We start from the raw sequence: 24,626 nt of genomic DNA on the forward strand, positions 1-24,626 counted from the left end.
TGCGACTCAAGGAGCATGCAGCGCGGCGGATCACGGAAAGAGCTGAAGATGTCGGTTCGGTCATGTGATCAGCTATGTCCAATCACAGCTGATCACATGTAAACACGGAAATGCCGGTTATCGGCATTTCTCTCCTCTCGAGCTGTCACGCTGACAGCTCGAGAGGAGAGGAGAGACGGTAATTGGCTTTCTGCAGAGGGGACATGTACACTGATCATCAGGGCACTGATGACCAGTGTGCCCTGATGATCAGTGTGGCCCCAGAAGTGCCACCTGTCAGTGTTCATCAATGCCAGCAGTCAGTGCTCATCAGTGCCAAGTGCGAGTCCCCATCAGTGCCACATCAATGCCACATATCAGTGCCCATCTAAGCTGCCTTTCAATGTCACCCATCAGTACCAGTCAGTGCCACCTATCGATGCCAATCAGTGCCACCTATCAGTGCTGCCAATCAGTGCCACCTATCAGTGCCAGTCAGTGCCGACTATCAGTGTCAGTCAGTGCCGCCTATCAGTGCCAGTCAGTGCTGCCTAACAGTACCAGTCAGTGCCGCCTATCAGTGCCAGTCAGTGCTGCCTATCAGTGCCATACATCAGTGTCATGTATCAGTGCTGCCTTTCAGTGCCCATCAGTGATGCCTGTCAATGCCCATCAGTGCAACCTACCAGTGTGTCCTCATCAGTGCCCATCAGTGCCACCTATCAGTGTCCATCAGTGCAGCCTATCAGTGCCCATCACTGCAGCCTCATTAGCGCACATCAGTGAAGGAGAAAAATAACTTATTTACAAAATTGTATAACAAAAACTAAGAAAAATGTTTTTGTTTTTTTTTTTAATTTTCAGTGGTTTTTGGTTTGTTTAAGAAAAAATAAAAATCCCAGAGGTGATTAAATGCCACCAAAAGAAAGCTCTATCTGTTTCAAAAAAATGATAAAAATTTCATACGGGTACAGTGTTGCATGACCGCGCAATTGTCATTCAAAGTGTGACAGCGCTGAAAGCTGGAAATTGGCCTGGCAGGAAGGGGGTATAAGTGCCCTGTAGGCAAGTGGTTAAATTTGATTTACACTTTTTTGTTTGATATCTATTACATGTAAAGTACTTTTATTACTTTGCCCAATAATACACTACATTTAGTGTATATCGACTATGAAAATGGGTCTCAGGCAATGTCTTAATCATTTCAATGAAAACAATAAAAACCAACATTACAAATCTATATGACCTTCCTATTTAGGGTCATGTACAATTAATAACAGAAACATCTCATAATTAAAAGGCATTAACTCAGGCCTTCCTGCTGTAAGTAGAGACTTTAACTGTACATGGTACGATTATAGTGCATACATAGTAATTGTCTTTGAAACACTTGCAACAGTTCATGCTTTCTATCACACTATCTCAGACATTAAAAGACATCTAAAGACATTTAAAAAGGAAATGAACATATGTAAAACCTGCATGAAATGTAAATACATACAGTCATCAGAACACAATTTTTTTCAGCAACAGTGGACCTTTTATGGACTAGTTTTATGGTATATGGACAGACTGGCAAAAAACTAAAGAGCTGTAGATATAAAGATAACGAAAAACTAGCTGACAGTAAAACGCATACACTGTTAATTTATGTGACTTTTAAGGGTCCGTTTACATGGGGCGGACTCTGCTTGGGATCTGCTTGCTCAGCAGGGGATCTGTCTGCTGACCCTATTGAGCAGGTAGATGACAGGTCTGTGTCTGCTTAACTTTGCTGCACTTATGAAGAGCAGACACAGCACGCTCTCCTATATGGGTGGTCAGATGTAAACGGACCGCCTGTCCGTTTACACCCGACTGCCCTTAGATTGGATGTAGGAGGGTGTAAACGGACACATGTCCATTTACACCAGCCGTTCCATGAAGGAGAATGGAGATTCCAATTGGGTCTGCATGAAAAATGGACATGCGGATCAGATCGGAATGCTCGTTTGAAAAGAGCCTAAGCATACTGTGACAGCCAGCCAATAAAAAATACTGGTTGTGTTCAGGACTGGAAGTATTTGTCTCAGATTCAGGCAGTTTGCTGAGTATTTTTATTAAGTGAGGGAACTGAGGTTGTTTGACTGGTTAATTAGATAGGGAACCCAGATGAAAGAGGTCTGGTTATTCTGGGCTCTATAACATTATCAGACTGCTTAGGGATTTTGATCCAACATGGAACCAGTTCCTGTGGATGTCTGGTTGTTTACAGAGAACTGCTGTTTGCTGTGACTGTTTAAAGTGCTGCGAACCAATTCAAGGGGTCAACCACACCTTGTTGCTGAACAAATTCCTTATAGTAAATGTACTTACATGCTGTTCAACACACACCAGCCACAATGAGGATCCCCAGAACTCAAGCACTCCCCACATGTTGTATATTGCTCACATAACTCTACAGGAACTCTGGACACCTGAAACAAAGCAGAACAACAAATGCTTACAAAAAGAGATCAGCTTAATGTAAAAATCCTATCAGTATTATAAATTATTAGTTACTAAAAATTTATATACATATATATATATACACACACACAAATAAACAAACACATGCACACACTCTACTGCATCTTTACTAAAGGCAAATAGGTTGTTTGCTTATTGAAGGTGAAGCTCTGCTGACTCCCATCAGCCAATCATTGGCAAAAGTAAAAATACTGTGTGTATATGTATATGTATATATATATATATATATATACATATACGGTATATATATGTATATATATATATATATATATATATATCTGTGGAAATGTTTTCGGTAAGTGTGAAACAATGCAGTAAATTAAAAATGCATTTCAAAATAGAATTGTTAATAGTATATTTGTTTATCAATTAGCTAAATGGAAAGTAAAGGAAACAGAAGAGACATCCAAATTAAACCAATAGTTGGTGTGACCACCCTGTGCCTTCAAAGCAGCATCAATTTTTCAATTCTGCTAGGTACACCTCCTGCTAGAGCTACATTTTTCTGCATCCCAGTTCTTATGTTTTTGTGCATTGCTGAGTCACTTGTTTCTACATCCTATGTACTATATATATGTCATATTTTAATTTTCCTTGCACATAATTGGGTATTTTAGGCAACGTTCAATAGTTCAATTAGACCATATTCATTAAGCTACAAGAAAAATCCCTTGCAAAGTGAACTGCCTATTTCTCTTTAGTAAATCAACCCCTACAAATTAGTCAACTAATTTAGATCAATGCATTTTCCTGTGTGGCTGTTACTGTATCACAGGCAGGGTCGATTGTTAGCACAATAGTGTATGAAAAGCTTGACCTCCTGCACTCAGGTATGGTGCTTAGTTATAAACTGGACTATCCTCTTGGGTAGTCTTTCTAGTATATAGCACACCCACCTTGCTGCCCTCTCAGGACTAGGGTATCCTTAAACAAACTACAAAACAACAAAGGAAAGGATGCACCAACCTAGTGCATTACCATAGCTCAATTTAATTAAAGATATATAGCATCCAAAAACAGATAACACATTTCAAAGGTTAAGCTCTCTTCTGGATCATCCATGCGTTTGGTTCTGAGGAAGAGTGCTTAACCCTCGAAACACGATATTCATTTTTGGACATTATGGGGTCTTCCCATACCATTCACTGACTATGGTGGATTTGGAGGCAGTCTCATCTCTATTTATAGATATGCTTGGGCATGACATGCATTTGTGCGTATTCACTTGTTATATATTGAGCTATGGTTATGCAGTAGATTGGTGCGCCCTCTCCTTTGTCGTTTTGATGATTGTTAGCACAGCCAGCAATTACCCCAAGGGGACACAGATAACAGTAAAAACATGTAAAAGTTTTGAGTACTCCCACAATCTATACAAAACATTTTTGCTTTAAATATACTTCCATACAAGAACAAATACATAGAGAAGCACATATGTGTAAATGTAAAAATCACATAAAACAAAATCAAATATTACTATGCTATTTTCTCTCCAGATCAAATGTGCATTCATTAAAATAGAGTGGTCCAGGAAAACACCACATTATGGCTACTAAATGGAGATGTCATACGCATTTATTTCCTATGATCATCAGCTCCATCTAATGTAGTATTTTGATGATTTACTCTATTTTAACTTAATAATATTCAACCTAGAGAGAAAATAGCCTAGTAACAGTCAATGTTTGCCCCAACAGTGGACCAAGACAGTCAGCATTGGAAAGATGGCTCATCTGGTACTGCAGCATCTGAAGTCTAGAATTTTGGAGTTGGGGCTTCTTCATACTAGCTGCCACCATTGCCTCCCATTTGAAAAGTGATAAATGGTGCATTGCTTTGCAGAGACATTTCACTGGTAGCTCAGAGATAACATGTCGCCTCTTGGACACCTGTTTTAACCACTGAAAACTCACAACACCACTCTGCAACTGTGTGCATTACACTTGGTTGCTCAGGACTTAGCTGCATGGCCCAATCTACATGAATGGGTTGTGATTGGTGACAGTATTGGCTGCCAAACACAATATGTGGTATAATTTTTGCTGCTTTGCAACTGTAGTATGCACTAATATCGCTGGTGGTCATGTTAACTTCAGATCAACCACCTATTTTTAAAGTCTCAGGCCACCCATATAAAAGAGTCCTTACTTCTATTTTTCTATATTACTTCCTTAAACGCTTTCCATCCACTCACAGCCTATAAACTGTGGAAAGGAAGCAGTGTGATGCAGTATTTCAGCCTGCATTGGTGGCTCCTGCAAGGTTCACAGAGCGTACACTCGTAAGCCCCGTGATCCGTGTGTCATCCGGATATAGCAAATCTGTGTCCAGATGATCACATGGTGTTTTATCATGTGATTGCTGTGTTCAATCACAGCAATCAGACAGTAAACATACTAAACAGAGAGTAAACATCAGTTCTCTCTGCTCTCACACAGATTGACTGTGAGAGTGGAGAGAACAGCTACTGCAGCCTGTGAATGTACTCTGCCTGTGACAGTGCATGTACACTCACAGACTGCAGTACTAGCCAGCCCCAGTGTCCCTAATCACTTCCCCCAGTGTAGTAATAAATAAACAAACAATGCAACCAGCCCCTGTCACCTGTCCCAATGTCACCAGTGCTAACAATAACACCACCATAAACCATATCAACGTCCTGATCACCGCCATACCAGAGTTCTGATCACCGCCATACCCCATACCAGTGACCTGATCACTGCCATATCAGCACCCTGATCACCACCATACATGATACCAGCACCCTGATCACCACCATACCAGTGTTCTGATCACCCCATATGCCATACCAGCATCCTGATCACCACCATACCAGAGTTCTGATCAACCCATATGCCATACCAACATCCCAATCACCGCCATACCAGTGTCCTGATCACCGTACTACTCTATACCAGTGTCTTGATCACTGCCATACCCCATAGAAGCGTTCTGAACACCCCATATGCCATACCAGCATCCTGATCACCACCATACTACAAAAGAGTATCCTGATCACTGCCATAGCCCATAACAGAAACCTGATCAATGCCATACACCATACCAGCATCCTGATCACTTCTGTATGTCATACCAGCGCCCAGCATTTTAGGGTCTCAACTGATGAATTTTCAAATGTATATCCTATAGTATGCAGACTCTCTAACTTTCACAGACTAAATAATATACACCATTTTGGGTTATTTTTACCCAAAAAATATAGAAGAATATTTTGTGGCCTACATTTATGAAGAAAGATTATTTATTTGTAACATTTTATAACAAAAACTAAGCAAAACATTTTTTTTTTCAAAATGTTTTTCATTTATATAGCAAAAAATAAAAAAAAAACAGTGGTGATTAAATACCACCAAAAGAAAGATCTACCTGTTGCATGAGTAATTGTCACTCAAAGTGTGACAGCGCTGAAAGCAAAAAAGTGGCCTGAATCGGAAGGGTGTGACAATGTGGTTAAACCTGAAACTTACTTTGTTCATAGTTAATCCTGGTTTTATTACGTACCTTAGTATGAACAAAATAATGTCATTACACAATCTCTGGGCTTCTATGTAAATGCAGGCAAATCATGACTGTTGGGAGGGTCCATCAGCATACTGTACATAGCTTCCTGAAAACATCAAGACACCCTCCTCTCAAGTGTCCACAGTCTTGATTCAAGCAGTGGGCAGGCTCTTGGGGTGATATATGCTAGTTTAAAAATGTTTTAATGGGTGGATGTCAGTCTGGAGAATTGAGAGCTCCTTGGGAGGCTAGATTTGAATGTAGACTGCCCTGGGCAAAGCCTGTATGAGATGCTGAACCCCATGTATGAAAAAAACTTAAATAAAATAGAGGGGTGGGTTAGGGATCAGTCATGCTGAGAACAAAGGGCAAGGTGATGCTAAATGTTCTCTAGCCTGGAAATGAGGTTGATGCTATCTGACTTGCTGCACCCTCTAATGCTCATTATGCGCATTAAGCAATTTCAGTTCAAGTGAGGAGCCTGTACATCTAACCAAGCCTTAAAGTGTTACTAAATCCATGACCCTGCATTCACTATATCCAGTCTTCCACAATACATAGAATATGGAAATGCATTATTTTAGTAAAAATAAACTGCTAAATACTTTTTCTCATCAGCAGTCTATCAGTGTCTGACCGAGCCATGGTTAATCTTGTAAATGATTTCATTCCCCTCTGACTGTCCTATGAGGCTGCATAACCCATAACCTTCTGTCTGGACAGCGCTGATTGGCCCTGTGCCGATCACATGCCTGCTCCCCCAAAAAAAAAACTCTTTAGCAATACACACCAAACAGTGCATATGCAGGCTTGCTACTGCTGCTCTAACTATGATGGAGGGATTGGGGACAGCAAAAGAAGGAGAGAATCGGAGAATACAGAATCAAACAGCCTTTTTACAAACTGCAGAGGATAAACCCCTTAGGTTCCACAGTGAGTATAACAAGCATGCTTAACTGCATATACAGACTGATTTTACTGTTGTGGGTTTAGTAACACTTTAAGAAGACTGTTCAGCTTTATGTCACCAAAATTCCATTCAAACATTTAAAGACAATGATCACATCTCCTTTCTGCACATTGGGCAAAGATTCCTCTTGCTTAGAGTTTGGTGTTGGTTATGTTGGTTCCTCTGGCAGTACAAATGCAAAGGTAACGTACATTATATTGCCAAAACTATTAAGACGCCTGCCTTTACAAACACATGAACTTTAATGTCATCCCAGTCTTAGTCCGTAAGGTTCAATATTGAGTTGGCCCACCCTTTGCAGCTATTACAGCTTCAACTCTTCTGGGAAGGCTGTCCACAAGGTTTAGGAGTGTGTCTATAGGAATGTTTGTTGAGAGCATAAAATTGTCAAAAGGTCTTGTTATGCTGACACCTTAAGAGTTCCCTTCACTGGAACTAAGGGGCCAAGCCCAACCCCTGAAAGAAACCCAACACCATAATCCCCTCTCCACCAAACTTTACACTTAGCACAATGCAGTCAGGCAAATACCATTCTCCTGGCAACCGCCAAACCCAGACACGTCCATCGGATTGCTAGACAGAGCAGCATGATTCGTCACTCCACAGAACATGTTTCCACTGCTCTAGAGTTCAGTGGTGGGGTGCTTTACACCACTGCATCCAACGCTTTGCATCGAACTTGGTGATGTAAGTCTTGGATGGAGCTGCTCGGCCATGGAAACCCATTCCATGAAGCTCTCTATGCACTGTTATTGTACTAATCTGAAGGCCACATGAATTTTGGAGGTCTTTAGCTACTGGCTCTGTAGACAGTTGGAGAATTCTGTGTACTGTGTGCTTCAGCATGCACTGACCCCGATCTGTCATTTTACATGGTCTACCACTTTGTGGCTGAGTTGCTGTTGTTCCCAGTTACTTCCACTTTGTTATAATACCATGAAGAGTTGACCCTGGAATATTTAGTAACAAGGAAATTTCACGGACGAACTTATTGCACAGGTGGCAACCTATCACGGTAAATGCTTGAATTCACTGAGCTCCTGAGAGTGACCTATTCTTTCACAAATGTTTATAGAAGCAGTCTGCATACCTAGGTGCTTGATTTTATACACCTGTGGCCATGGAGGTAACTGGAACACCTGAATCCAATGATTTGGAGGGGCATCCCAATACTTTTGTCAATATAGTGTATATTAACTGTATATAGTTATCACTTAGCCGTACACCCACTATACTCCAATATATATATATTTATATATATATAAAAATAATACATATTTGCTTAGTTTTAGTTTTCATGAAGAGATGAAAATGTTAATCTGTTAGCTCAGAGACAATAATTCGTCCAGTGAACAGCTGATTCAGATCAGCCCCTTTGCTGTAAGGTAAGGCTTACAGGAAATCAACAGAAGATGATAGGTTTGAGCGTCTTCTGACCTCTGGTCCAGAAGCATGCCACTAACCACTAGACTTTCGTTCGTAAGCTCCAGCCTTGGCTAGTGACTAGGCACTGAAAAATCCTTTCTTTTTAATGACATTGGGGAGAGCAGAGCGGCTCTTGCCGCAGTAATTCAGTGTAATTAAACCTATCTATCACTCCAGCAGCTGGAACACGATTCCTGATGAACTTTGCAATGGGATTTCGCAGTCACAGACTCGAAGCCTCAAATTCTCTAAGGGAGTTGGGGTAAAAAACTCTCTTAAAATCACATTTTAATGTAGCCTCTGATGACACTTACAAACCATTTTTCTTTTCTTCCTTTTAATACGGTTTCTAAATGTGATCACACACACCGAAATTCATGTACAGACTACAAACATAAAGGACTGCTTTATATATGCCTTAATAAATGTATAACTATATACATGAATAACCAATAAAATAGCTGCAGTTCCTAATGCACATATTTCATTAAATGTATTTATATTTTGCATTAATATACAATCTATATGCATGTACAGTCAAGCATTAATGATGCATAATTCTATATTTTAATGTGTGGATAAAAGGGGAAAGAACGTTTTTATTTAGCTATACAGTATATTATGTACAAAAATATATAAATTCATTCACGTAAGTAAAAACTTGGTAGTCTTGCCATTCCCCAGTAATTTTATGTGGAATGTGCTTTATTCAAACCTGTTGTATAGCAAAGATGTTTCAGAACTATTTATTTTGATGTCTCATAAGACTGTAATCTTACATTGTATATTTATATTCAAAGGGGTTTTAATGCTAAAATAATGGAGTTCCCTCCATTATCAGATAATAAGGAAGTTTGGTCATACACCAAAAGGCTGTGCCACCGGAGCCTACTTATTCTCAACAGAGCCCAATTAGCAACATATCTATCCAGTGAACAGCTGTACTGTGTATTGACAATAAAAGCATTGAAGTGGCCATATATAACTATACCTATGGCAATGTGGCCTTTGTATGAATCTATCTTTCATGCGTGTCTTTTCATGCCTAGGAGAACATCTATCAGCTTTAAAATTAAGAGCAGCTCACACACACACACACACGGAAAAAACATTTCAAAAGCTCTAGCATGGCCCTTCTTGGCCAATAATAAACCTGTAAATTCAATAGCGTTAGTCTGCCATAAGCAACAATAGATGGCTTTTAGGAGCAATGTGGAGTGAATGCTTTCTTATTACTACAAAAATAATTCTGAAACAAATACTTTTACTGAAAACCTCTGTAATACAGCACACAGCAGTGTGAACAGTGTATCATTTTAGCACAAACAATCCAGAAACAATTTTACACTAGTATAGCCTCAATAAACTGAATTTGTGGTTGTTAGGAGTTGTAGTTTATCGGTGCTGCAGGGGGAAATCTCTGGATTGAAAGTGAACACTGCAGCAAAAAGCTGGTATTGTTATTTTAACGTTTACTGGGCTATTACATTTTATCTAGGTATTTGTGGCTGGAATTCCATTTTAAAGAAATAATAGGGCCCACTCACATTTATGAACATGGTTTAATTTCAATCATATCCATGGGTCCCAAAAATCCAACTGCCTCAGCTTTGATGTTTTGTCCATGTATGCACAATTGGTTGCCATTGAAATGAATGGCAATGTAAGACAATGCAATTTGTAGACTGTGCATTGTAATATGCAGTATAACATGCACAGTCTACAAACTGCATTCAAATTAATGGCAATGTACGAAAATGCAATTTGTAGACTATGCATTGTTATACTGTATATTAAAAAAGTATCAAGGTTACCCAAATCAAAGAATGTGTAACAAATATATTATGCCAGTATTATGATGTATTACATTTGTTTGATCCACCTGTAATGGTTTTAGTGAATAACAAATACCTTTTTTGCTTAATTAAAAATAGATATAAAAGAATAGTATTGAATATATCACATATGGAACACTTTGTGTGAAATATATTCTTGTTGCTTGTATATACACTGAATACTATGGACATTATTATGTGCAGCTGACGTTTTCAAATTTTTTTTTTAAATTTTTTTATCCTGCATTTTCTTTTAAAGTTTATTTTTACACTGTTTCTTTCACAATATTATTTTTTTTTATTGAAAAACAGGTTGCATGGTGTGAGTCCAAACGGAATTTCTTCATTGGGCCCCCTTGACGAGTTGTCCATAACTGTCTATTATGTAATGATTAGCCTATTTGCCTGTTCATTTCAGCCAGACCAGCCAATCCTTTTAGCAAATTAATCATAGCATAATTGTAACTTGGTGTGCAGCTCAGCCATTTATCCCAAATATAGCACTTGGAATAATTTGGGAGTTTAGGCTGAAGTAATTAGGCATTCTGCAAACACCTACACAGTTGTGGAATGCTTATTAAGCCAGAGTCTTAAGCACAGACTCACTGGGGACTCATTAATAACATACACAAGGATTTTCATGCCACTGTCATTTATCCTGTATAAATCCCACCTAAGGGACTCCACCTGTGCTTATTTTATGCCTAAGGATAGTTAGTGCCTGCAGGATTTGGCCCCTCATCTAATTTCTGGGTCTAGTGAAATTTGGGCTGCTTAACGCTTTCACACTCAAATGCTCTGAGATACCATGGCTCTAAGTAACCTAATACTAGAATTTAATTTGAAATGTTTCTGGAAGTTTAAGACTTAGGTTTTTGCTTTTTTACGAATCTGAGAACTAGTTTCAGTTTTCTGTTCATTTTTATTTTATATGTTCCTTGCAAAAATAATTTTTTCATGAAAAAATGCCCTGAAGACAACACAGGTTATGTAAGATGAGCTTTGAACCATATGAAAATACTAAAATCCCACCTCATACCTCCTGAGAATTGTCATTATCATCATATAGCACATATTAATCTTTTTGACCCTTTGAATAAAAATAAAATGCTGAATCAGCTGAAGTTAATTTTTTTCAACCATACTCAAACCCTCCCAAAAATAATTAACAAAGAATACAATTATGTTGAAATACTGTTACACTCTGGTTGTTGCTCATCTTAGCTACACTATATATCCAATTACCCAATGCCAATGTGAAGCAACTTCATAACAGAATGATGCATTTCAGCATAGAATATGAATAACTGTGTTTTTTCTAGTTTGGCATAATATTGTACTCAAAGACTGGCCCCTTGCCATTAGTGTTGAATGACAAATGCAGGCACACATGCGGATGAATAATTTGGCTGATGTGGTAGTTCAAGGCTTGGGCCAAGAAGCTGGTCCGTTGGCTGATAAACCTTAACTGTTGGCAATAATGAACCATACATGAACACACAGCAATCATTTGTTAACCAGGAAAGAACATTCTAGAAAATACTGCAAACAATCTCAGTCACTACAAAACAACAACTAGACCTAGACATGTATTAGAAATGCTGCTAATTGTTCTAACATATGCATCTTGGCCCATTATCCTTCCACTGTTATCTTGTTTTGAATCAAAACATGTTTGTTTGCCATCAACTTTGTCTTTACTAAATGTAAAAATACACACATACATACTTGCTTACTTTCTTGCAAGGTTCAACAGGTGAAAACTTATTTTTATTTATTTCAGGTACTTATATAGAGCCATCAATTTACGCAACACTTTACATGTTTATTACACATTCACATTAGTCCTTGCCCTCAAGAAACGTACAATGTAAGGTCCCTAACTCACATTCACACATACACATACTAGGACCAATTTAGACAGGATCCAATGAATCTACCTGCATGTCTTTGGAGTGTGGGAGGAAACCCACGCAGGCACAGGGAGGACATGCAAACTTCAGGCAGGTAGTGCCATGGTTGTGATTTGAGATGACAGCCCTAGTGCTGCTAGGTGGAAGAGCTAACCACTTAGCCACGGTACTGAATTTTTATGCACAAGGAATCATACAGTTTGATTATAGCAAAGCAATAAATCTCCTAGATTGTAAGCTCGTAAGAGTAGGGCCCTCTTACCCCTCGTACGCTGTCTGTCTTTGTTGTACTGTGCCATGTATTGTCCCCCCCTATTGTACAGCGCTGAGCAAACCCTTTGGCGCTATATAAACTCGTAGTAATAATAATAATAATAATAATAAAAGCTTTCATTGCATATAGGGAGTCAGTTCTTTTTAGGCCCCTGCTACCTAACCTGCAGCCCGAGTGGCACATGAAGCCCTTTGACCCACCTTTGAATCACTGTTCTTTTCTAAACTGGAAGAAAGTGTTGTAAAATTATAAGACTGCTATAAGGTAATTTTAAGAAACAAATTTGTTTATTCAGAATACTAAGAGCACACTGCAACAGTCTTAAGAAACTGCTTCTCCTTTACTAGTCTGGAAAAAGAGGTTTTATTTTAGTATTGTTACCCAAACTGTTACACAGAATATCCTAAATTATATGATGAGCAAGAAGAGTCTTTATTAAAAGAAAACAAAAAAACCCTCCTTTAACATAAAATATTAGATGCAATTAGCATATAGATACAATTGGTGATTTGTTTTTTAAACTGCAGGCTCTGGTGCTGTAATCCTGATCCTGTATTCAGGACCTAGTTACTAGTGAGTCCCAGATTGGAATAATCATGCAGAACTGCAGCTCAGACTTTTAAGACTTTACTAGCCACAAATCTGTTGGTCAGTGACTTATTAGGTAGCAACCCAAATACCTACATGGCAACTCCCAAGCTTGCACCTTTAAAAACAGTTTAGAAATGTAGAAATATTTCAGTTTATTGCTACATATAAACCCCAGATATTAGATTTGCTCATAAAATGAGATTACATGTGAGAATTGGGGAGCGTTCACTTTGCTCTTAACCTATTCCCACTTTTCATCCATGTGACAGCACTAGGTGGCCCATGTTGTACCCAAAACAGACACATGGGGCAGGGAAGAAATCAATAGCTCTGTATGTTCTCTAACAAGTTGATTTGTAGCTGATATGGGACTTTATTTTCCTGGTCCTGGAGTGAGTCTTGAGCAAGTAAAGTACTATGATTGGTAATGTTGGAATACAGTGTTCATGTATTTTTGTACAACAGCTACGTCAGTGTAAGTATGCAATAGAACGCTTAATTACCCTGGGTCTATGATTAATATCATCAGTTGAAACATGTCAGAGGGGTGTTCCAGGCGGTGGGGGGTGGGGGAGGGACCATGTGCTACACCTTGTCGCCTGATATTAAAGTTTCCTGTGAAGATATAATTGATGCACGGCTTTTCTTTAGGTTTATAAATAAAAAGAAGTATTTGTATTTGTTCATAGCCTCAAGGCATGTTTATCAAAACCTTGTTTCATGGCATATATATATATATATATATATACTGTATATATATATATATATATATATATCTTTATTTTTTTTCTGTTTTCTTTTAATGGTATTTCCATAGACCCTTGCTATATGGTTCTATTGTACTGCAATAAACTTAATAAAGATACAACATCTAGAAACCTTTGTCTGAGATTCTTTCAAGTGTACCAAAGTAAACGGTTCAAGAATAACCCCCATAATGCAAAACAATGATAGAGAGAGCAAACAGCAACATACAGAGAAGCCTGGTTGTTAGATATTTTATGTGGTCCAGCAAAATAAAATCATAATATAGCAAAGAACAATGACAGTTGCTCAGATCAATTTAAGACTATATAGAATGCAAACATTTCCAGCACACTTTACATCTAGTCAGTGCAAAATACCTAACTAATCTGTTTCAGCACCTTAAGTTAACAGATTTGTTGAAGGATAAGTTCACCTTTCGGAACATGTTACAAAAGGACCAGCTCATCCTCCGCTCCAGATCTCTTGTTAAGACAGCAAGTGGAGGATCTTTTTCCCCCCGCTAGTTGTTGAGATTTAAACAAAATGTGGCCACGAGGGGCTCTGCCAGCTTGGCTGCATCCCCAATTCACAGTATTCTACTGTTGGTTTGTAGCTCTCAATTAATTAACACTGCACTCTGTGTTTCTGCTTGCCCGTATAAGGTTCGGGCGCACAGATACAGTGACAGGTCTGCAGGAGTCCTGTATGGCACTAGCAATCTGCTGATAGCTGGTGCAGTGCTTTCCAGGCTCCCAAAACAAAACATAATAAATGCATATTTTTTTTACCTGCAAAATGATGTGCATTTATTATTTTTTGGGAAAAGGTGAACCTTATCCTCTAATGATGAAAACATTTAGGGATGTTTTTTGTGTTACTAGCTGGAAAGTGTGCTGGAGAATTTTTGTATTGCTGTTAGTACAATAGAGTATTGCAGTGATCTGTTACTTGTGAATGTTCTTTAGCCATTATAAGGTTAATATTTAGATCCTGTGGATTTACTTGCTGTTTAAATACTGTAAATGCAGAACATTAAAGACATTAACACCATTCTACAGAGTCATAAATCTAAATGTTGCAGAAGAGACATTTTATGATCCTATATTAAGCTGTCATTAACAGGCGTTGCATTTGAGAAGACAAGTGTCCTGCTGCCATAAAAAAGAAAAGACAGTGCAACAAAAGACATCTTCTTGTTTGCAATTTAGCAATCATTCATTGAGCATCTCTTTAATGACAATTTAAAAGGCATAAAACATAGAAGGGTATTCAGTTTTCATATTTGACTCAAGCTGTATTTTAACCAGTTCAATTTCACATTTATTGTACATTTTGAGGTACAAGATGCCATTTAATAGGATGTGATAAAAAAATGTACGGTTTATATATTGTCATATAGAATTTTGTATTTGAAATCATGAGTACAAAATATTGCACAGACACTGAAACTAGTCAAACCATAACCACATACTGTACATGGATGATATGACAATTGCTATGCTGCACAGCAGTTTTTATCTGGGAACTTCACGTCAGAACTTCAGCATAGCAGGCAGCTACACAGTGTGCAGATGGAGGGTGTCTGTAAGAATCGATTTGAGCTGTGTGTTGTGTAAGAGGAGGAGGGAGGGGGAGGAGGGGGGGAGGAGTTGTGCTGTCTGTACTGAGGCTGTGAGTAGTACAGGGATGTGAAGAGCCCAATGGGCACAGCTTCCAAGCAGGATGGGGGTAACGGGCACAATTGAAATCTGGGGGGGGCACAGCCTTCCCCAACACCTCCTCCAGATCCAGCCATGTCCACCAAACTTAAGTTGAGCGCTGGAGGAGCAGAGCAGAGAGCCGGAAAATGACAGTCATGGGTCTCTGCTAAGAGTACAGGGGAGAACTGAGCGATCACGATGTTTGATCACTCAGTTTTCACTACAGAGCAGGCGGGGAAAAGATGCAGCATCGGATCATTACTGCATCCACCTAGGTAACGCTAATTTTTTTGGGGATAGCCCATACTTTTCTTTTAATGTACTTCTAATATACATATTAGAAGTACCATATTTGCATATGGTCAGCACCAAGGGTTAAAAATGGAATAAACACAATTTGGGTTACAAAATCAAATATTTAAAATAAAATAATATTCAGTATTACTAAAGAAGGTCTAGTTTGTCCCCAAAAAAGTATGAATGTATTACTTTGTTTTCTTAAGTAATGAGAAAGGTATCACTGCATAAAAAGGCCCATAGTGGAAATGTAAAAATTGTTCTGGTCCATAATGGGTATAAAGGGTATGACAACTGAAATGGTTAAAGAGAAATTATGGATTCTGGTAAATGCGTCATTGCCCTTGGTTCAATTTTCGTCATATCATGGACTGATCCATAACAAGCACCAGGGAGCCTGCCAATGGTTTTGGCTCACAAATCCAATTATGCATCGTCACCAAGGGCATGAAGAATGAATCTCTTTAAAGCATCTAATCTTTATATTTCTAAGTACAAGGCCAAAAGGGAAAAAAGACCAAACTTCTTAGGTGTGAAAAATGGCCCCAATGCAAATCTCTTGCTGCTGGAGATGACAGTCATTTATAAAGCAGCAGCCTTTACTAGTGAACTCTGAGTTTGTCTATATTTTTTGTTGTCTTATCTGATCTAATTTTTTCTTTCTGATAATCTCTTGTCATTTGCACAAGGACTGATTGCTCTAACTTACTTGCTTAATTTATCCCTTGTCTGCAGTACACTGCCTGACATAAACAAACGTGTACAAACTTTTCCAGCAAGAAGCAGTACTGATTGCAAAAGGATGCAGAAAGATATGTCATTCTACGCATTTAAATCTAAATCTAGCTACACACTTTGCATTCTAATTGCAAAACTCACGTAAATAAATCCTGTACTGAGATTTGCTATTGCAAGCTGCCATTGTTGGCTTATCTATGAAAATGAATAAAATGAGACCTCTGCACTCTGGATGCCATTTCCTCTTTAAATTACTCTGGTTAAACCTGCTGTACACCTTCTATGATCCCCAGCGGAAAATATTGCAAAAAAAAAAAAAATCATAAACTTGGTGCACTGCTAAATCAATGAAAAAAAACCCTATATATGCACTCTCAGTGTTGGACCAACCTGCCAGCTCTTACCTTTCCAAAACTCCACATTATTAAAATAATGCAACTCCCACCATTAATGTTCAATACATAAATAACAGTGCAAAAAATTATACAAAACTCAGTTCTTCTTAATCAATGCAAACATATTTTGTGCAAAATGACAATGTTACTGCCAATAATATACCTCCTTCCCAGTCCATTATGTTTAAAGTGCTTGTGCTGTAAACAATAAATGAATCCAGTCCTAAGTGTAAACAATACATAAAAGTGCTTCTTCAATGCCTTTACATGTGCTCCACTTCCACCAACAAAGTGCTTCCACTCCCCCAGTTAGTGTCGCCAGCTTTCATTGACACCTTATGGTACATAAACAGGTCAGCAGCATTCAAAATGAATTCTCCTCTTCCCAGTATGGTCTTTTGGAGTGTCTCCTCTTCACTTGATCCACCACTTGCAAACTTGAATTGACGCTCTATTTATTAAAATTCTCACATATCAAATCTGCACTTACGGGGTTAGTATACAGGTGCAGCTCCCATTCATTTCAAAGGCACCTCCAAGTCAAAGGCAAATGACCGTGCACTCCACTGCATTGGAAATTATATCACAAGATGTGACGTCGGCAGCGTGGTTCCAAAACACTGTTGCCTCAGTCATTTTTAAGCCCCTATGTTCTTGTTTCTAGAAGGATTACTTACTGTTCTGCTGGTTGGTTTAATAAAACTCTGCTGTAAAGAGTCACTATTGGTAGCTGACACTTCAAATACACTGCCCTGTGCTGTGGTTGCTTTCAACAACGCCTATGCTACTACTCTGTAGTGCTGTAGAAAAAAGCAGGAAGAACATACACCGGTGGCCAAAGTTGTGGATACACCTTCTGATTTTGTCAGTCTTGGTTGATAGCTTTACTCACTCCCTTGTTTTTTCCTTCTAGACATTAGCTATTCTATGCAAATGTAAACAAAATATCTTTGACAGCATATGATACAAGTTTTGAGATAATTTGAGCAGATTTACTGAAAATTATCGACAGAAAGCTAGCTGGTGAAAAGGTGAGGAAATTTTGCCAATTTTCATTTGTATATTATTGTGTATATGTTATAGTATTTGGTCAGAATAAAGAATCTGTTGCATAACAGAGATTCTAGTTGCAATGCATGCAATTTTATACAGAGCTTAGGAAACTATTTTCCATTTTATATATTTTTTAAATTATATTAGAATAATTAAATAAACTAAATAATATTGTGCTGTTTTGACCTAAAATGTACTTAAATAACTATATTTGTAGAAATTAATGATGCCATCAATTTAAAGGTCAGACTGGTCACCAAAGAAAAGAGCAACAGCAATAACATTAAGAAATGAAGGTTATAGTTTTCGCAAAATTGCCAGAAAAATGGGTCAAGGAGTTTCTGCATCCGGAGTCCAGAAGCTGTGTGCACGATTTACAAACACCAAAAGTATCAAAACACAGCAAGGCAAGAAGACGTATAGAATACAGGAACTTTATCATATAGAGGAAGATAAAATGGAGGTTTTCCGTATAAGGTGGGAAATGTGGGAAACATTTTAAAAATAAAGCCTATAACTAGAATATGTGCAATAACTGTAGTATTAAAGTAACATTAAGTCTGGATTAGGAATTATTGAAAAAGAAGATAAATGCATAATCAGGGCTGAGAGGGGTGGGAGGGGGGAGGGAGAGGGGTAAAAGTTTACTAGATGAGTGTAAGGTTTTGATATATGAAAAAAAAAAGAAAAAAAGAAAAAAAAAACACAGCAAGGTAGAGGAAGGAAAAAAGCTACAACACCCAAAACTGACAGAAGAATTGCAAGACTTGCTTTGTAGAATAGAAAATCCTGTGCCAAGGATATCAACAAGGTATTGTCAGATGGAGGACTGTCAGTGTCTGAACGAACAGTAAGAAGTTGACTTGTTGCTGCTGGATTAAGAGCTCAAATACCAAGAAAAAAAATTTTTTTGAACTGCCAACAAAGAAAGAAAAGAGTTGAATGGGCAAAGGAACATCAAAATTGGACAACAGAAGATTGGAAAAAAATTATGTGGAGTGATGAAACACAAATTTTTATTTTCGGAAGCGATGGTGTTCAATACGTGGGAAGAAGGTCAGGCGAATAATGCCTTCCTGAGTGCATGACAACAACAATGAAACACCGTGAAAGCCTCATGATATTGAGCTGAAGCTCTTGGTATGGTGTTGGACGAATGCAGGTTATTGATGGCATTATTAATGCAGAGCAATACATCAAAGAGGTCCTAGAACCAAAGTTGATCCCATCAATAAGCGACTTAGCGGACAAAGGCACAGAATTTACTTTTCAACAGGATGGAGCTCCATGCCATACAGCTAGTAAATGCCTTAAATGGTTCAATGACAAGAACATTCCTCTGCTTCCCTGACCTGGAAATAGCCCTGACTTAAATCCCATCGAAAATCTGTGGTCAAGATTGAAACACAAGATCTCGAGCAAGAATCCGAGCAACAAGCGAGGACTCATTGAGGCTATAATCAGTTCCTGGCATCATTTGATCACAGAAGAGGAAGTCAAAAGACTTGTAGAATCAATGCCTAGAAGGTGTCAGGCAATAGTTAAGGCCAAAGGCTATCCAACACGTTATTGAAAAAACACATTGTGAGAAACTTTAAATTATTTATGTTAAGGCATAAATTTACTATATTAAATTTTACTTGCGCTATGACATTTTTAGAGATTTTTATATAAAAAGTACTTTAAACTGAAAAAGTTTGTAAGAATGTAAGGTGTATCCACAATTTTGGCCACCAGTATAGTGCATGGTGGGGCACCATATCTTTGACACATCCAGAATCCAGAAATATGCAATACAACTAAATTTGTATAGTTGATCCAGAGGAAGGCAAAAAAACAATAATGATCCAATTTGTTCCAGCGGGGGAACAAATTCCTTCCTGATCCCCCAAGAGGCAATTAGGTAGGCAATCAGATAGTCCCTGGATCAACTTTACCTAGAAATATGTCTACTATACAAAATTTTAAACCGTCCCAACCTGTAACCAGCATTAGCAGCAAGGTGAACATGGAATGACAATGCACAAAAAAGGATTTCCCAGCAACACTTACCAGCCAGCCTGAGAAACAACCAATATGGCCCTGTCTAACAGTTTGCGTTAAAAACAGGGTTTTGTTTGCATACATTTGCAAATGTTAGTATCCAGTTATATTATGTGTATTTAGAAAAGAATCCAGGCCTTCTTAAAGCAATCTACTGAGCTGGCCAGAACCAGCTCTTGAGGGAAGCTATTCCTCATTTTCACAGTAAAGAAGCCTTTCTGTATTTGGAATTTAATTCTCTTTCTCCCCAGTCATAAAACGTGCCCCTTTATCCTCTGTGATAACTCTAAAGTTAATAACTCTAAACCAAGTTCACTATATGAACCACTGATGTATTTATACATGTTGATCATATCCCCCCTTAATCTGCTCTTTGAGAGAGAATAAATTCAGTTCCTCCATGCCTCTTATCAGTTTGGTTGCCTGTCTCTGCTCTACTTTCTCCTGTTCCCCAATATCCTTTTTTGTGAAATGGTACCCAAAACTGAACTGCATATTTGAGATGAGGTCTTACTAATGATTTGTACAGGGGAAAAAGTATGTCTCTCTCTTTCCAGTCCATACCTCTTTTAATACAAGTGTCTTAAAATTTTTTTAGATTTAATTTTTTCATGATTTTCCTGATCACAAAATAATTTTGGCTGTTAGCTTTTACTTGAATGTTAACATGAACATTTGGTTATTTGGTTAGAAACATTGCAAACTAAAAAGCAGTGGCATGGCCTAAACATAACCATTTGCTTTTTGGTCCTTTTGCTTCAGTACTCTAAAGCAAGTGAAGCCCCATTTATTTTAATGAATGAGGGTAAAATGGGCTGGAAGGAGATGTACACCTGTCATATGACTTTTGACAGAGTGTGTGAAAGGGCTCTCCTTGTCCTATCCAAATGTCCTCTATAGTATTATGATGAGAACACACTATAGGTCACTGCAGGCTCTATTTAATGTAAAATGCAGGTGCACTGTAAAGTAATCATCAAGTGCAGCAAATGGTATCCGTTCTCCATTTTAAATGGGCCCACATTGTCTTTTTTTTGTGCAGATACATTGTAAACACAGACAGAAGCAATTTACAATGTATTAAGATCAGATAGAATATGTACCATTCTTACCCTAAGCTAAAAGAAGTATTTGTAGTACCCTGCAGTTGATGGATAGGAGAGTGAGCGATAGAAGGTGTTGCTGAATCCTGTTAGTGACTGCAGGGGAAGTGTAAATTGAAAAGGCTCCAGGGTGAGAAAGTAGAAAACTAGCTGTCCTCCACAGCTAATGAAACCTTGCAGAGCCAATACATTTCACTCCTAATGCTCCAAGCTTATGTACTTCTTGGTCACCTTTATTTTCTTATGGCCAGTTCATTCAGATCACGGAGTATGCAATGTAAGTGTCATATAATAGAAATGTATATATATATATATATATATATATATATTAATATATATATACATACACAGCATATAAATATATAAAGACAGACAGACAGAGACTTTTCAGCTTGCTTATATTTGTGATATTTTTAATTTACAGCCTGAGATCCTTTCTCTGTAAGGGCATTTGGTATTAGAGTGTTATTCCAAGCAACAAATGAGCACGTTCAGTGGACTGCTAATGTTATCCAGGAAACACATCACTGTACTAAAGTCACTCAATGCCCACATCAAATTTAGCAGCATCTGTATGCATCAATTAACTTGACAATAACTATATGACTAATTTGTAATTTTGACAGAGCTGGAGAATTTGGAACACACTCAGGTGCAAATTCCTAATTCTCTGTTGCAATGTTAATTAGCGTTCTCACGGAATGGGGTTTCGTGTCTGAGGACTTCAATAGGCATACTGTAGTCACAAGGCGATTAATAGAGAACTCAAGTCAAGATACACAATTGATCAAACCAGCAGAGTCAATGATTCAAAAATTGCAGTGTCTAAAAATCGACTCAATAATGGAACTCAAGCAATCATGATTTAAGAATTGCATGACACTCGGCAATTTGCCAATTGTAGAAATACAAATAAAGTTTGGGGTTTTTTTTCAGCTCAATTATTTTTACATCTAAACTTTGACAAAGGACTTACAGTATGTTTCTGTCTGTCAAGTTCTGAGATTTATACAGCTCTGCCACTCCACACAACCCTTACCTGATTTTCCACTGCTGTATTAGAAAATCCAGTTCTTTTCCCCATCCCCACAACACAGTGAAAGAAAAAGAGGTAGACTCCTAGATTGTAAGCTGTAACGAGCAGGGCCCTGTTTCCTTTTGTACCAAATTGTATTGTAATTGTAATGTCTACCTTCATTTTGCAAAGCGCTGTGCAAACTGGTGGCGCTATATAAATCCTGTATAATAATAATAATAATAATAGACTGATGAGCTCATCTCTCTGTCCTCCTATAAGCATTGCTCCTTGTACTGCAGCACAATTGACTAGCTCCTTGTGCTACTTTTACCTCCTAGAGTCTGAGCTCTGGTGCACCATAAATTGCAAGAGACTGATACCAAGCCAAATTCATGTACTTACACTGCTTGTATTAAAAAAAAACATTTATGGGTGTATGAAAGAATACAGCTTTGCATTCATTGGTGCATATTATATGTGCTCAGAGTTTAGATTTAGTTCTTCGATGTTCTGCCTATGTTGTGATTTAGATACATCTGCTACATTGCATATCCAGGAAGAATCATTTAATGCCTGGCTCAGGTTTACATCTTTCACCTACTTGCTCATGGAACAGTAAACCAGCTGTGTAATGATGCTGCTTCATTTCTCAAAGAGCAGGTGAGGATAGATGACATGGGAAGCATCAAAGAAACTAAGCTGTATGTGTGGCTGGAGTGTGTGAATCACAAAACTGGCTAAACAGAATTATCAATCATTTGGCAAGTAAAAAAAAAAAAATGGTGGTGACACTGTTGTGGCTGATCGGTGTAAATAACTTTACAATACGTTAGCAATACGAGCATCTTTTCTTAAATTCAAGACAAGAAATCAGTTTACTCCAAATATTAATGTTATTTGTTTATGCTGACGCATGCCTTACTGATTTAGATGAATTTTAATTATGGGCCCACTTCAACTTCAGTGTTTTCCCTCAGAAAATAATTGAATAAGACAAATAAGACCAATTTACTAGGAACACAACATCAGTCAATGACTGGCCTTAGGGTATAGTAGACTTGGACTGAGCTATGTTTTCCAAACCACTATCCAGAATCTCACTTTTTTAATAGACAATAGGTCCTTTAAAACCAAAGAAGTCAACACATTTTGACAGTGATAGACTGAAATGCATTATCAATATCTGATACAGCAAAACCCATCTGGAAGAGAAGCTTAGTTTAATGGCCTGTTTGCTTTACAAACCGGTGTGAGTTGATCCAGCTGATTAACCCCAGCTGCATAACATGGGACCTATAGAAGGAACTACTCGCCCTTTCAGTTTCTCAGGTACCAGTACTTACAGATTTTGTTAGGAAATATTATGTTTTCTATACACATAACTGTTTTTCTGCCTACATCTTGGATGCTGACAAGCAAACAGCTCCTGATGTTGGATACAGAAAATATATTATCTGTTTTCTTTTTATCTGACAGTAGAATTGAACTCTTGAGAATTCAGAATCTGGTCTGTTACATTTCAATTAGAGTGATTCTCAAAATGGCAGCAATTCTAATTCCCTTGGGTAATAACAGGCAGCAATTCATTCTTCTCTGTGCAACCATATTATTGTTTTTTACCAAGAAGCATGTAAGTTTAATGTATCAAATAATATACTAATTTAAATTAATATATTTCACTCACATCAATATGTATTATGAACCTCACAACTCACGTCTTAGTCCTCTTGTTAAATCTAGTTAAATATTTAATATGCTATAGCAAGAATTTACTTTACATTGTATGATGTACAAAGGATATTTATATGCTGCACCATGCCATGCTCAAACTAATCTTAATTTTTGTTCAGCTTTCAGTACTGCACATTGCTCATTGCTACTTGTGATTCTCTTTAGGAACCCAAGACCTAGGATTTTCTTTTGCATCTCTGTGTGATTTAGGGTCTTTGTGGTTTCAGATTTTATTTATCTATAGTGATTGATTATTCTATATACAGAGTAATACATTTTCTCTTGTGTAGTCAACTCTATATCAATTGTGCAAGAAATCGTAAAGTCTATATACACTGTATTCTATTTTGTATGCTTTGCTTATGTTTTGTGCACTGTTCTCATTGTGCACACAGCACCAATGTTTTGGTTATGTGTTTGCATTCTTTTGTTAAGAAATTAGCCCACCTATGTTACACCTCTTGTTACCATAAAAGTAAAATTGTAATATTATTGTGATATTTACGTATCATGTGCGTGTGTATGAAAACCTTCAATTGCACTGAATAAACAGAACGGTTATTTGGAAAAATGCTGAGTGTATCTTTTTGTGCATATTCTCTACTGGAGTAATTATTATTAATTTGGAATCATTAGTCAGTATGGGGATAGGAGTTGCCTATCTATAAAATTTCCAGAACAGTTGGCTATTAGCATCCCTGGCAGAGGTAAATCTGTTTATTAAAATTGCCAGTGCTCAACACTGAAAATTATTTCAGTGCCTAACAGCAGGAATGCCATTATG

General features: G+C 37.8%; 1 protein-coding gene across 1 annotated transcript in view; it reads right to left on the reverse strand.

The window, feature by feature from the left end:
* The window catches only part of PLXNA2 (plexin A2), a 502,290-nt gene that overhangs the window by 236,855 nt on the left and 240,809 nt on the right, over positions 1-24,626 (reverse strand). Inside the window, exon 5 of the mRNA XM_089668339.1 lies at positions 2,335-2,435. Coding sequence (XP_089524465.1) covers positions 2,335-2,435 — 101 coding nt within the window. The remainder of the gene's footprint in view (positions 1-2,334; positions 2,436-24,626) is intronic.

Source organism: Staurois parvus, unplaced genomic scaffold (genome assembly GCF_062004578.1).
Source record: "Staurois parvus isolate SC_StPar_1 unplaced genomic scaffold, SC_StPar_1.0 ptg000056l, whole genome shotgun sequence".
Taxonomy (NCBI): Eukaryota; Metazoa; Chordata; class Amphibia; order Anura; family Ranidae; genus Staurois; species Staurois parvus.